Consider the following 13,900-nt stretch of genomic DNA (forward strand, 5'->3'; position numbering starts at 1 on the left):
CAGAGAACATTGATATAGTATTTATTGTCTACTGTCAGCAAGACGGTGTATTTGGTAGGTACTGTAGGAAATGGAAAGATGAATCAAATATCCTTTTGCTTTCAAAAGTCTTATAGTTTTACAGGATACCCACCTCTAGTGAAATAATGTATGAGAAAGTTCTGTCATAAATAGTAAAACCATAATAACCCCTGGACACAGGCAATACTGTGGAGAAGGCCTAGGGGTGGGGCAGATGCGGGATGGAGGGGATCAGTGGTGGGGGGAAAAGGGGGCATCTGTAATACTTTCAACAATAAAGATAAATTTTTAAAAAATAGTAAAACCATATATTAAACATAAAATCTGTTACTGCTTTTGTAAGATAAGTGCGCTAACAATCAGAATCCGCCTTTCCTTGAGTATTCTCTGCCAAGCTTAGCTCAGGCTTCATCGCCTTTCTCTTGAATTGTTGCAAAACAGGCTTTAGTAGATCTCCTTAACCTCAGAATTTACCCTCCTGCCTTGCACAGTCCAACAGAACTATTTTCCATCAGTACTTCCAAATGCATGTTGAGTCCCCATATTTATAAGACATGACCTCCTTTCACAGCCTGCTCACTACTTTCCTTCACAGCTTGTCTCTGCCCACTCCCAGCCCCAAGCACTCAAGATCTAGGGTTCTAGAACTCAGCATAAAGAACTCCCTGTTCACCTTCACAGTGACACTCATATCACTCATTCCTGTTGCTTTGCATATTCTGTTGTTTTCTTCCTGAAATGCTCTTTACCTCCTCATCTGGTAAAACTTCCTTCGTCCTTCAGGTCGTAGCATAAATGTCATCACTTGAATAAAAACCTTCTTTAATCTTCCCTTATCCATAGGCTGAATTAGGGTTTCTCTCCTGTATTTTCATAGTAGTTTATAATTATATCATTTACTTAGTTTGTAGATTACTCACTGACTACTTGTTTACATGACTTAGCCTCTCTCTCTCTCTCTGAATTTCCTAGAACTGAGACTATTAATTCATTTTGCCCTCCAGTACTTAATATGCTCAGTAAATGTCTGGGTTAGAAAGAATATATATAAAACAGTTGGACATATTTAAATATTGTGTCAGGGAGATCTGGTGAGGTGTAATTTAAGTATAAATAACGGAGCTAGATGATTTATAGTTCTTAGCCTGGCCTTTTTCCACAGCCAAATTGGTGACAATGACCTGATCGGTATGTTAAATATATACTGATTTCCTCATGAATGACTAAAGATAGTAATTCCTGTTTCCCTCATCCCTTGGCTAAAGCACATACTCTCCTGAGGATAGCAGCACATCTGTCTAATGCTTGTGAGAATTGACTGAGTTTGCAGTTAGAACAGCACTGGGCACATAGTAAGCATGCAGTAAATGCTATTATTACTCTAGTAAGAACTTATAATGTTCTTTGAGATGCATTGTGTTGGCTATAGAAATTATTAGAGGTATAATTTTGACCCGTTCACACCAGATGGCTAGTGTTGTGTTGGCTGTTATCTTTCTGTAATTTGACAATCTAAGGGAAAAGAGGTTTTTGCCCCTGACTAAATAGGTATTGCATGTTTTAAAAATTCTTACGGCACATTAGTTAAAAATCGCTGTTCTACTCCGTTTAAACTGACTAATCTTTTCTGTTTTCCTAATATGCCAGACCTTAAGGCCTTTTTGCTAGTTTGTTTCTTTTGCCTGGAACATTACTCCTCCAGATCTTTTTGCGGCTTACTTCTATTTTATGTCTCAATTTTTTGTGTCAAATGTCAACCTTTTAGAAAGGTTTTTTTTTGCCCTGGCCAGGTAGGTTGGTCGGTTAGAATGTCGTCCTGGGTTATGGGTTTGATCCCTGGTCAAGCCACATAAAAAAATCAACCAGTGAATGCATAAATAAGTGGAACAACAAATCGATGTCTCTCTTTCTAAATCAGTAATAAATATTTTAAAATAAATAATAAAATAAAATGAGGTTTTCCCTCAGTACCCAATGCAAAATAGCACTCAAACGATCACAGTATTTTATTTGCAGCATAGCATTTGTCTTTACTTGAAAAATTAAATGTTTTTTTTTTTTTTTTATTTTTTATTGGGAGAGAGAGAGAGAAGAAGGAAGAGGGAGAAAGAGAAACATCAGCTGCCTCCTTGCAGGCCCCCTACTGGGGATAGAGCCCACACACACATCCTGGGCCTGTGACCTGAGAATCAAACCGGTGACCTCTTGGTGCATGGGACGACACTCAATCCACTGAGCCATACCCACTGGGCTACTTGAAATTTTTTTGTTATTACCTGTTCAACTACCTCCCAGAATGTAACCTCCATGATGGCAAGTTGTCTGTCTTCCCCAGATCCTTGACTAAGCTACTGCTAGCAAGTAACTACTCAGTAAATATTTGTGGACTTCACTGGATAAAGGACTCTCTCTAAATTTCATGTTTCTCAGTTGTAAAATAAAAATTTCAATCCAAATGATATCCAAGGATAAACAAAGCCAGGCATTAGTTAAAGACAATAAAGACAGATTTTATTGAAGTTCATAGGTACTTTGTGTCATTTTTATGCCTATTTCATAACCTTTAAGGTCAGTATTATTCTTGCTCCCCTTTTATTGCTGAAGAAACTGGCTCATAGGTCATAGAACCCAAGGCATTTCTCCTGATTAGTCCCTATTATTGAGTAGAGTGGTTATCTAGATCTTTCCTAAGCTTGTTAGGTGCTCTGGTTTGCCTGAAATGCCTGTATATGGATAGAAGTCTAGAAATTTAAGTTTATGCCGTATTATAGAGGGTCTGAAATGCTAAGCAGTAGGATCTTTACCCATAAATAGGAGAACATTTAGTTGGAGAGTGGCTTGATTTAAAATATGCCTATAGTTTGGCATGTTTTTCAACCTACTTCTGTTCTAGGCTTAGAGATCAATAAACTGTTGTGCTTGCCCTCCAGAAAATTCCAGGCCACGTAGGGAGACAGAATCAGATAATTACTTGCATTTGGGAAAATGTGTCACAAAAGTGTGTATAACATTTTCAAGAGCAGAGAGAGCTGCAGAGAGAAACATTTCTGGTGTATTTAAGTAGGATACGTTTTGGGGTAGAATTGGATTGGATTGTTTGTTACAAACTTTTTCCTTTATAAATGTATATTATCAAGAGTAGTTACCCATAGTTATACAGCAAAACTATCTATTAAATAAAACTTTGATGTATTAAGATACTAACTTTCTCTTGCAGATATGCCAAGAGTTTAATAGTACCTGGGCGTGGGAGATGGAGAAGAAAGGCTATCTTGAAATGAGTGTTGAATGCAAACTAGCACTCCTAAAGGTAATAAGTTTATCATCTGTTAAAATTATTTTAATTTAAAAATTCACTTTGACTCCTGTTTGAACTTGAAAAATAACTAGAAAGTAGGCATTTCTGTTATTGGAAAAGGACAGTAGATTTTTTTCTTTCATTTTTTTGGTGACAAAAGTCTATTTTTTAAATTACTATTTTTGGTTATGTATTAGTATACAAGTATATCTAAGTTTAATGATCTGTGCTTCTAGGGACTATAGTAGAATGGGCAAGCAGTTGCCTCAAATTAATTTTATTCATTGTTTTCAGCTTTCACAGTCATTGCTAATACATACTGTAAACTGTGGTTAATCTTTTTACTGATTTACTAAATTAGTAATTTGATAGTTTTCCAGATGACTAGGGGCATGCCACATAACCAGACCAGCTAGATTAAAATAGGTCTCCTCAAAGTAGATTTATTTTCAAGTTTGAGTTTCACTTTCTCTTACTACTCATTTCAGAGTGTTGGCACTAATTGTTATTAAGGTGGCCAGCATACTGAAGGAAGAAAAGTACTTTTCACAGAAGCGAGACTGTTGGGCTAGATAACAGACAAAGACAAAGAGACTATGATAGGAACTTCGTATATTATCTGCCTGGGCAGAGAGGCTCAGGGAAGAATCCTGACTTTATACTCTAATCATATATAAAAATGTTTAACAAAAAGTCAGTTTTTTATTTAGTTATGTGGATGTCTTTTAATGAAGATAATTCTCTAGAGGCAACTATCATTGAGATTACCTTTCTTGAAAACTACATATATCTCAAGCTTTTGAAAACAGATAGCCATTTCAAGAATAATGTTCATTTAAAAGCTTTAAGAGAGAAAGAGTCATTGAAAATTTTATATCATGAGACAATTTGGGCGACTTATTGCAAACAGACTCAGTGCTTTTTATTTTATTTTATTTATTTTTAAATCTTTACTCAAGGATATTTTTTCCATTGCTTTCTTTCAGAGAGAGTGGAAGGGAGAGAGAGAAAGAGACATTGATGTGAGAGAGACAGCGATTGGTTGTCTCCCAGCCCTGACTGGGGCCAGGGATCAAGGCTGCAACTGAGGTACGTGCCCTTGGCTGGATTCGAACCCAGGACCCTTCAGTCCACGGGCTGATGCTCTAACTACTGAGCCAAACTGGCTAGGGCAGACCCAGTGCTTTATTTTTAAGTATAACTTGATTTTTGTGTCATTGATTGTGTTAAACTTGTAAATTATGTAATATTAAAATAAAATGTTAACTTAGAATTTATCTTTTTAAATTGATTGTCCTAAGCAGGTTAGAAAAATCAGGGGAGAGGATAGTAAAAGATTAATAAGCTGTGCATGTTCGTTCTTCTTCGGTCCCTGAATCAGTTCTGTGATTGAATGTATCACACTTACTGTAACGGAGAAACATTTATGTGGGCTATTTTAAGCTGTGTTATGCCTGTTTTTCAGTACCTCTGCGAGTGTCAGTTTGATGACAATCTTAAATTCAAGAATATTATCAATGAGGAGGATGCCGATACCATGCGTCTCCAGCCAATTGGTCGAGACAAAGATGGCCTCATGTACTGGTACCAGTTGGATCAAGATCATAATGTCAGAATGTACATAGAGGAACAAGATGATCAAGATGGCTCATCATGGAAATGCATTGTCAGGTATCTTTCATTGGAATCTTGTTACATTTGTTTGTGTTTTCCTTACTTTGATCTCTTCTCTATTCAGATATAATCTCTGAGACTGGTGTGATTCTTTTTTTCTGGAGCTGAGGAATTTCCAGGACCTAGCTTAGTGCCTAGCATAATACCCATAGTTGGCACTTAATTCATAAATTATCAAATAAATAACTGTATTTAGCAATGTGGTCCATATCAGAACATAAAGCTTGTACTTCAGGAAGCCACAATCTAACATTGATAATATGCACCCAAAAAAGCCATTGTTAGACAAAAATAGAAGAAGAGTATTATTTGGTTCTTATTTAACTATAGTTTTCTATTACGATTAGCTATTCCTAATTATTTTAATTTGGCCAATTCATCGTGATACTTGAGTATATTTTTTATTTTTACTGTGTGTACATTACTGGGGTTCTGAAGAAATCTAAGAAAGATTGTGCTTTTTTGCCATAAACTTTTTTTAAAATCTTGATTTTTAAAAATTTGTATTGATGGATATTTTTGAATGGAAACATTTAATGTAAAACCTTGAAATACCACTTAAAAAAAAAAATAAATGACACTGGGACTGTTTATTCAGAATCTTTGTGTCTCTGATCTATTTTTGCAACTTAATTATTTAGAATTTCTTCCATTAATACCTGCAGTTATTATTAATTTGGAAAATATCAGAGGATCTATAACTAAAGTAGGGAGAATTAATAGATATATAACCACTGGCTTATGAAACACTGCGTTGTCTTTAACTCACCCATTTTTGTTCAGTTTGAATTTAGCAGATTTGTATTAGTGATTAAATGTTAATGTTTTGAAGAGATAACCCATAGAAATTTAGAATATTTGTTTGAGTCAGGGAAGCTCAACTTTCATTTCCTAAGAATAAAAGTGAATCGAATGAACTCATGGGCTATTGTTTTATAAGCACCCTTTTTTCATGTTATAATATGATCCTCTGTATAGTTAATTTACTAAATGGAGATGAACAAAGTAGTCCTGAAATAAAGTTTACCCTCCCTCTCTCTCTGAATACCTACATTGAGTGAGGTTCCGTTCATGATGTTTTACTACCACTTCTTATTTCCTGTATCAACCTTGCATATTTGTTTAAGAGATATTCTCTCCTACTTTGTAGACTAGGAAAGTATGACAGAAAAATAATTATGGTTATTATTGATTAGTCATACATACTTAAAATAACTTTTCTTGCACACTGTTTTAAGTGTGTTGTACCTAATGCATGATGCGAGAAAAAGAGCATAGGTATTAGAGTTAACAGGTGTGTTTGAGCCTGTGTTCCTGTTTACCTTCTGTAGGTAGAATACTAAATTTCTCTACTTTCTTTCCTGAACTTTAAATCAAGGGTGGTAACACTTCCCCAAGACAGTTGTTGTGAGGAATATGTGAGAAATCATACTAGAACCATAGCTAATGTTCAATAAAAATTTGTGTCTTTCTCCCAACCTTTTTAACTATTGGCTTTTCTTACAACATTTCTAACCCCAAAGATCGAAGCACTTTTTTCATAAAAGAAATATTTATTAACAGAAAGAAGAAAGGGCAAAATTCCATTGGTGTATCTCTTGCCTCTTATCTGCAATGTGCCAGGCAACTTTTCCAAGCTATGTAGCATTATTTAAAGCCAAATTCTAAACACCCGATTGTCACACTAATGTTTCCTTATTTCATTAAATTAATAAATTTATATTGTATTTCTACTTGTGTAATAGGGAGTATGTAGGAAATCCCTGTACCTTCCTCTCAATTTTTCTGTGAACACAAAACTACTCTGAAAAAAGTCTTTTTTAAAAATTGTAATACTATAGCACCTTCACAGTCTTAAAATTTTTATTAAATAGCAATTTTCATTTCTGTTGTAAAATTTATAATATAAATATATATATGAGGTGGCTAGATAAGTATTAACTGAAGAATTACATTTTAAGTTTAAACAAGATTTATTAAGTTACTTACAAAAGCATAAAGTAGTTAAATTTCATTGAACCGTATGATTATGATGTTTAACCTACAAAAATGGCAATTTTTGTGTGTGTTTTTCCTTCAGCTTTATTTTGTATTGATTTCAGGTATACAGCTTAGTGGTTAGACAATCGATATACTTTACATAGTGTTCCCTCCATATTTCCCAGCTGGTACCATACATAGTTATCAAAGTTTTGTATGGTTTAGGCAAGTGTTATAATAGGTTTCAAAACCAAAAATATTTAAGCTCTAGCCCGTGCCTAGTTGTTCCAATTAATGTTCAAGTAAACATTGCCATGGAAGAATAATATTTATTACAATTATTTCATCCCTACTTTAGGCCTGAATGAAAGTACAGAAAAATATGTTTTATATGTGATCAAATATTTTATAAGTGATATTAGTGTACACCAGGGATATGTCAAGAAAATTTCCTTAGGAATAAAAAAGATAAGCAAAAAATGTGAACACCACAAGTGGTTAGTATTTGGTTATTAATATTATTGATGAGAGAATTTTAGCAAATCTTAGACCAGACTCCATTAAGTGATTGTTCAAGATTAGAGAGTCTCCTGAAAGTGCTGTTTTATCAAGTCTGCTAAGGAAGATAAAGTTTTATACAGACTTTTGAATGGTTACTTTATAAACATACATATATGGCCAATATTCACATGAAAAAGTTTTCAACATCATCATTCATCAGAAAATTCTCGATTTAAACCATAATGAGATTATAGGAGAGGAAAACTTTTACCTTCTCCCTTCTAGGTTCTTTGGCTGGTGTAATAATTAAGTTGACCTAAGACATTAGCAGAAGTGGGGGGGAAAACAAACTTAATTTTGTATGTACCAGGTGCCAAAATAAGATCTGAGGCTCAGAAAAGGCAGCTTTTATACCTTTTAGACAAAGAAACAATGAATTTGTGAATAATTGACAAGACAAAGAAGTTTGGGCATGGGGTAGTGAATCAGTGAGGCAGTACCAAGGCCTGTTTAGATATCCTCTCCGCCTTGACTCCCTGTCTCTGGTGATACGGGCGCATTCTACCTTTTGTATAGGTCGGCTATCTTCACCTGGGAGATTTATTTCCCCGCTTTCAGGAGCACGCAACACTGTCAGAGTGTCTTTGCACCAGCTGTTTCTCAAGTAATTTTAATTTAAAATAATATGCCAAAGTGGTACATTCAGAGGTGGCATATTCTCCATTCCAAGATACCACTTTACCTCCGCTAGAATGACTAAAATAAAAATGACTTACAACGCCAAATGTTAGCAAGAATGTGGATCAGCGGGATCTCTCACACCTGGTTGGTAGGTGTTTGATTCAAAATGAATTCCCTTCCTGTAGTTATAAACTATAATTGACAAAACAACATCAGTAACCCAAATTCTTAGGTTTTGAACTGTATTATTACAGCTGACTTTTTGACATTTAATTACTCAGACTTGGATCATAGTTTTGTAACAGTATCAAATGTTTTTCTCTCTGTAGGTGGGAAAGAGTTCTTATTTTCAAATGAACCGGAATGTGAATCATTCTGTTAAAAAGAAATGCTTTTTCAAGCAAGTTTTACATTGATTTTGTACTCCTTAGAGATTGCATAGAACATGTTCATTTCTAATACGTAATTTTAAAATTCAAGCTTAATGCGCTCTAGCTTGTACCAGTGATTTGGTTGTTCCTAAAGTGTTTTTTATTTTTAAATTTAATTTCTAATACGTATTATTCTGAAAGCTCTTTAGAACAGAAGAAAGATTTTTATACTGTCTCATTTTTTCCCTTATTTAGAAATCGAAACGAGTTGGCTGAGACTCTTGCACTCCTGAAAGCACAAATTGATCCTGTACTATTGAAAAACTCCAGCCACCAGGACAACTCTTCACGGGGAAGCCCCAGCTTAGAAGATGAGGAGACTAAAAAGGAGGAAGAAACACCTAAACAAGGTTTTTTTTGTGTGTTTTGTTTTGCTTTGTTTTGTAATTTCTTCTCTCTTCTTTCACTCCTCTTCCTAACTATTTAAATTGGAATTTTCAGAGGTTGATCTTTTTTTTAGTTAAAAGGAAAAAAAGCAAAAAGAAAATTGAGTACCTTTTTATGTTGGACATTTAAAAAATTTAAATGAAAATATTCATATCATCAAAACATAATATCTTTTACTGGTTTAAGAATGTGAAGATAACTTAGCAAACTTTTTTTATTGTGGTAAAATATACATAACTTAAAATGTATTATTTTAACCATGTTTAAGGGTATAATTCTGAGGCATTAAGTACAGTCACGTTGTGCAGCCGTCACCACCATCCGTCTCCACAGTCATTTCCCTGAGCCGAAACTGGATGTGACCATTGAGCACGAACTCATTTTCCCCTGTCCCCAGCCCCTGGCAGCCAAAGTCTAGGAACCTTACATCAGAGAAGTCATACAATGTTTGTCCGCGACTGGCTTATTTCACTGAATATAATCTTTTCAATGCTCATCCACGTAGCATGTGTCAGGATTCCCTTCCTCTCTAAGGCTGAAGAGCATCCCACTGTATGTATCCACTGCATGGTGCTGATTCATCGGTCAGTGGCTACTTTTTTTCTTCACCTTTTGGCTGTTATGAATAATGCTGCTGTGAACATTGATGCACAAATACCTTTTTGAGTCCTTGCTTTCATTTCTTTGTGGTATATACCCAGCAGGGGAATTTCTGGGTCATATGGTCATTTTATTTTTAATTTTTTGAGAATTCGCCACACCACTTCCCATAGCTTATGCACATTTTACATTCCTACCCATCACTTGTTTGTTTATTTTTGTTTTTTTTATAATAGCCATTCTAATGGATGCGAAGTGGTTTTGAGGTTTTTCTGGCAGGTTTGGTTTTGTTTGTTTGTTTAGGTTGCACCTAGCAAACTCTCAAAGTCTACAATAATTATAACTATTAAACCTGATTTTCTGACTGAGTTTTCTAATTTGCCTAAGTAAGCAGATCAAATTCTAACCTTTCTAGAAGTACAGAACCAAGTCCTAACCTTCCCAGAAGGAAGAAAACCAACTGAAATTTTGTCTAACACCTTTTTAGCTAATACTTTTTGTTGATAACACACCTTTTAATGACAGAGGAAGGAAGTTGCTCTCCTAATCATGCTTTCTTCCTTTGCTTTTAGTTTTATTCTACTGTTTCAGTGAGAACCGAAAGCAGTATGTTCTTGCTACCTGATTTGCCGCTTTGAGAAAATGGTTCATAAAATCATGCACTAGCTAGCGGCAAGCATTACTTGAAAACAAGTAATTATGCCCTTTAATGTAGGATGTAATATTTCTACATACTAAGCATTGCTTTTACCAAAATCCTAATTATTGTTCTCCTTTGGCCAGTGTTTATAGGATTTCAAATATCTGTGGTGGTTTTATTTGTGAGCCGTATTTCTGATTTGAAAAATTCTTTTCAATATGTTCAAACTCAATTTGTAGGCTATTTCAGTAAAGCTTAATATTTTTAAAGGAGTCTAAACTCCCTATTGAATTTCCAGACTTTCTAAGTAGCGCTTCTTAGGGATTAGTTCTGACTTTAGACTTAATAGTGTTCATTCACTTGGTCATTTAGTTCGGTTATTCATCCATGTGTTTGGCTATTCTCATGCACAGTGACAGTTAAGACCAGAGGGAATATAAATTGGAAAAAGATGGCAAGATAATAGAAATTTAAGAGGCAATTATTCCTGTTAGGTGAACTTGAATTTCACACTGATCTTGAAGGGGGGGACTCATTGTGTAGTTTAAATTAGAAAGAAAAGCAAAACAAACAATTTCCTTTGTAAAATAAAGCTCTTCTTCCTAGTGTTTAATTCTAAAATTTCACTGTGGAGTGTTATAGTAGAGGAGGGGGAATTTTAACAATAAAAGCAGCTAACATTTATTGGCATGTCCTGTTTCTTTGCAGCCTATCAAATGCTCCCTGTGCATTTTTGTTCAATCCTCATAGCGGCTCTTGGAGGCAACTACTATTACTCTTTCAATTTTACAGATGAAGGAATTGGGAAGTTTATAAACTTGCCCCAAGTCTTACAGATAATAAAGTGTGAGAGCCTAGATTTGAGCCCTGATCCTTGTAAAGTCTATGCCCTTTATCTAGAGTGGTCTAGAACTGTACTTCTCAAATTTTAATATGCATTCTGTTATGTGTAGGGCTGATTTACCATTTTAACAAGGACCTAGATGACAGTGATGTTGGTCAGAGGACCACATTTTGAGTAGCAGGGTTATAGGGGCTATCTTCTCCTAAGCTTGGAAATGAATGCAGCAAAGGCCTTCTTATAGCAGTTTGTGAAAATATTCCACAATGAATGCTGATGTTATAATACTCAACAAAAGTAGGACAAAGTTTGTGGGGAAGGACATCTCTTGAAAAAGTAGAGGAGAAGGAGCGAGACATTAAATCCTTGTTTTCCTTCTCTCTTTTAAATAGTGTTTCTACTGTTTCTCTTACTCTAAATGAAAATGTTTCTTATTTATTCATTCATTTAACAAATACTGTGCACTTACTATGTGCCAAATATGATTTTAGGCATGGGAGTTCAGTAAACAAAGCAGATTAAAATCTTTGCTTTTGTGAAGCCTGCACTGTAGTTGATAAAAAGGCTAACACATGTACCATACCATGTGCCAAGTACTGTTCTCAGTGCTTTACATATGTTAAGTCGTATAAACTTTGCAACATTTTATTAGGTAATAATACATTGTATTATTTCCTTTTTTTTTTGGATGAGAGAAGTGAGACAAGGAGAGGTTTAAGTAACCTTTCCAGGGTCACAGCCTGTTAGTGGCACACCTAATATTCAGACCTGGGAAGTCTCTTATCTTTCTCCAGAGTTTGTGTACTTTTTTTTTTTTTTTTAATAGAGAGAGAGAGAAACATCAATTTGTTGTTCCACTTATTCATGCATTCATTTGTTGCTTCTTGTATGTGCCCTGACTGGGGATCAAAATGGCAACCTTGGCATATCAGGATGACACGCTAACCAACTGAGCAACCTGGCCAGGGCTCTGTGTACTTTTCTTTTTTAAATCCTCACCCAAGGATATGTTTTTTGTGTTTGTTTATTTTAACTATAAGAGAACATTTATTTGGTAAAATTACAGAGGTGGAAGAAATAATTCCTAGAAGAAATTAGCAAACAAGTTATAGATGCTATGAAAGGGCCTTTGGAACTTGGGACTGAGGAAGCTAATGGTAATGTTCCTGGGAGGTCAGGGAGGGAGGGGAAGAGAAGGAAAAAGGAAAGGGAAAGGCATGGGGTTGCTCCTAGGAGGGAGGGCCAGCATATGTGTTTTCATTAATTTTTAGAGAGAAGAAAAGAGGAGAGAGAAAGGGAAAAATCAATATGAGAGAGAAGCATCCATCAGTTGCCTTCTGTACAAACCCTGACCAGGGATCGAAACTGCAACCTTGGTGTATCGGGGCCACGCTCAACCAAAACTGAGCCACCCGGCTGGGGCTCCGTGCACTTTTGATGCTGTACTCACTCATTATTTGGAGGAGTAGACCTTTTTATTCAGCCCCCACAGCCTTATCCCTTACTCCCTCCTCTCAGGTGTAGTTATTGTGTTCTGTTCCTTAGCAAGACCAAATAAAGATTCCTGTTTGTCGTTTTTATTACTCTCAGATATAAACAAACATTGCCTCTCCACAGGGAGCTTGAAAGCTGCAAACAGTCTTAGAGAATACCTAATGTTAGAATAGTAAAGCAAAATGTGACAAAGGTATGGTTGGATATTTGGAAATCAGATGTGAAGGAAAAATAAACAGAAACTGGAGAAGGAATAAAATTACCATTCTTATTCTTGCAGCTAAAATAGATTTTTCTTTAATGATTAGTTAAATGGCCATGCTTTATATCTGACCTAGGAGATATAAAGGAGTGACTCAACCCATAATACAAAAAGATTATGTTTTGTACAGGTGCCAAGGAGAAATGCATTATCTATAAAAGTGGACCTCCAAAAGTAGTATCATATGGCCTAAAAAGTTCATTAACTGAATAATTAAAACAAGTTTTTGTTTCTAATGGTAATTAGAATTGCCTTCTGAAAAAGTCTGACTTTTTTTCTTTTTTTAATATATCTTTATTGATTTCAGAGAGAGGAAAGGAGAGGGAGAGAGAGATAGAAACATTAATGAGGAGAGAGTCATTGATTGGCTGCCTCCTGCACACCCCCAACTGGGGATCAAGCCCGCAGCCCTGGCATGTGCCCTGACCAGGAACTGAACCACTATCTCCAGGATCCTAGGTCGATGCTCAACCACTGAGCCACACCTGGCCCGGCTGAAAAAGTCTGAATTTCTTAAAGTGGCATCAAGCCGGCTGGTGTGCTCAGTGGTTGAGCATCGACCCATGAACCAAGAGGTCACTGGTTGGATTCCCCGTCAGGGCACATGCCTTGGTTTTGGGTTTGATCCCCAGTAGGGGGCATGCAGGAGGCAGCCTATTGATGATCTTTCTCTCTTATCAATGATTCTAGCTCTCTATCCCTCTCCTTTCCTCTCTCCCTCTATAAATAAAAAAAATCATTAAAATATATTTTTTAAAAAGTGGCATCAGAATCTCACAGACTGGCCTCAGGTTATCTTTTTCCATTACGCATCATAATTCTTACTATGGATTATTTCATAATACTACCAGTATGAACTGAATTATGGCTTAGTCATGGTTAGGTGCTAGGAAGCCAAGGGCAGGGAGGGTGCAAATTATAACTTTTTAATGTCATTCAGGGAAAAATCCATGCCTCATCAACAAATATTTTCCCAAAGACTCAGTTTATTATCTTGGCAATACAAGTTGGAACACTTTGGATATTGCAGTATTACACGTGAATTTACTTGTTTTTATGAAATTGGTTGAATAGGAAATGAAGTGGATAA

At 35.6% G+C, this 13,900-nt stretch overlaps 1 protein-coding gene across 4 annotated transcripts in view; it reads left to right on the top strand.

Moving 5' to 3' along the window:
- RSF1 (remodeling and spacing factor 1) overlaps window positions 1-13,900 on the top strand; it is a 101,239-nt gene that overhangs the window by 49,052 nt on the left and 38,287 nt on the right. For all 4 annotated transcript variants that reach the window (XM_016196393.2, XM_087821639.1, XM_087821641.1 and 1 more), the window contains 3 exons: window positions 3,239-3,331; window positions 4,785-4,990; window positions 8,782-8,936. In XM_016196393.2, the coding sequence (XP_016051879.2) occupies window positions 3,239-3,331; window positions 4,785-4,990; window positions 8,782-8,936 (454 nt within the window). The remainder of the gene's footprint in view (window positions 1-3,238; window positions 3,332-4,784; window positions 4,991-8,781; window positions 8,937-13,900) is intronic.

Source organism: Miniopterus natalensis, chromosome 11 (assembly GCF_054644295.1).
Source record: "Miniopterus natalensis isolate mMinNat1 chromosome 11, mMinNat1.hap1, whole genome shotgun sequence".
NCBI classification, from domain to species: Eukaryota; Metazoa; Chordata; class Mammalia; order Chiroptera; family Miniopteridae; genus Miniopterus; species Miniopterus natalensis.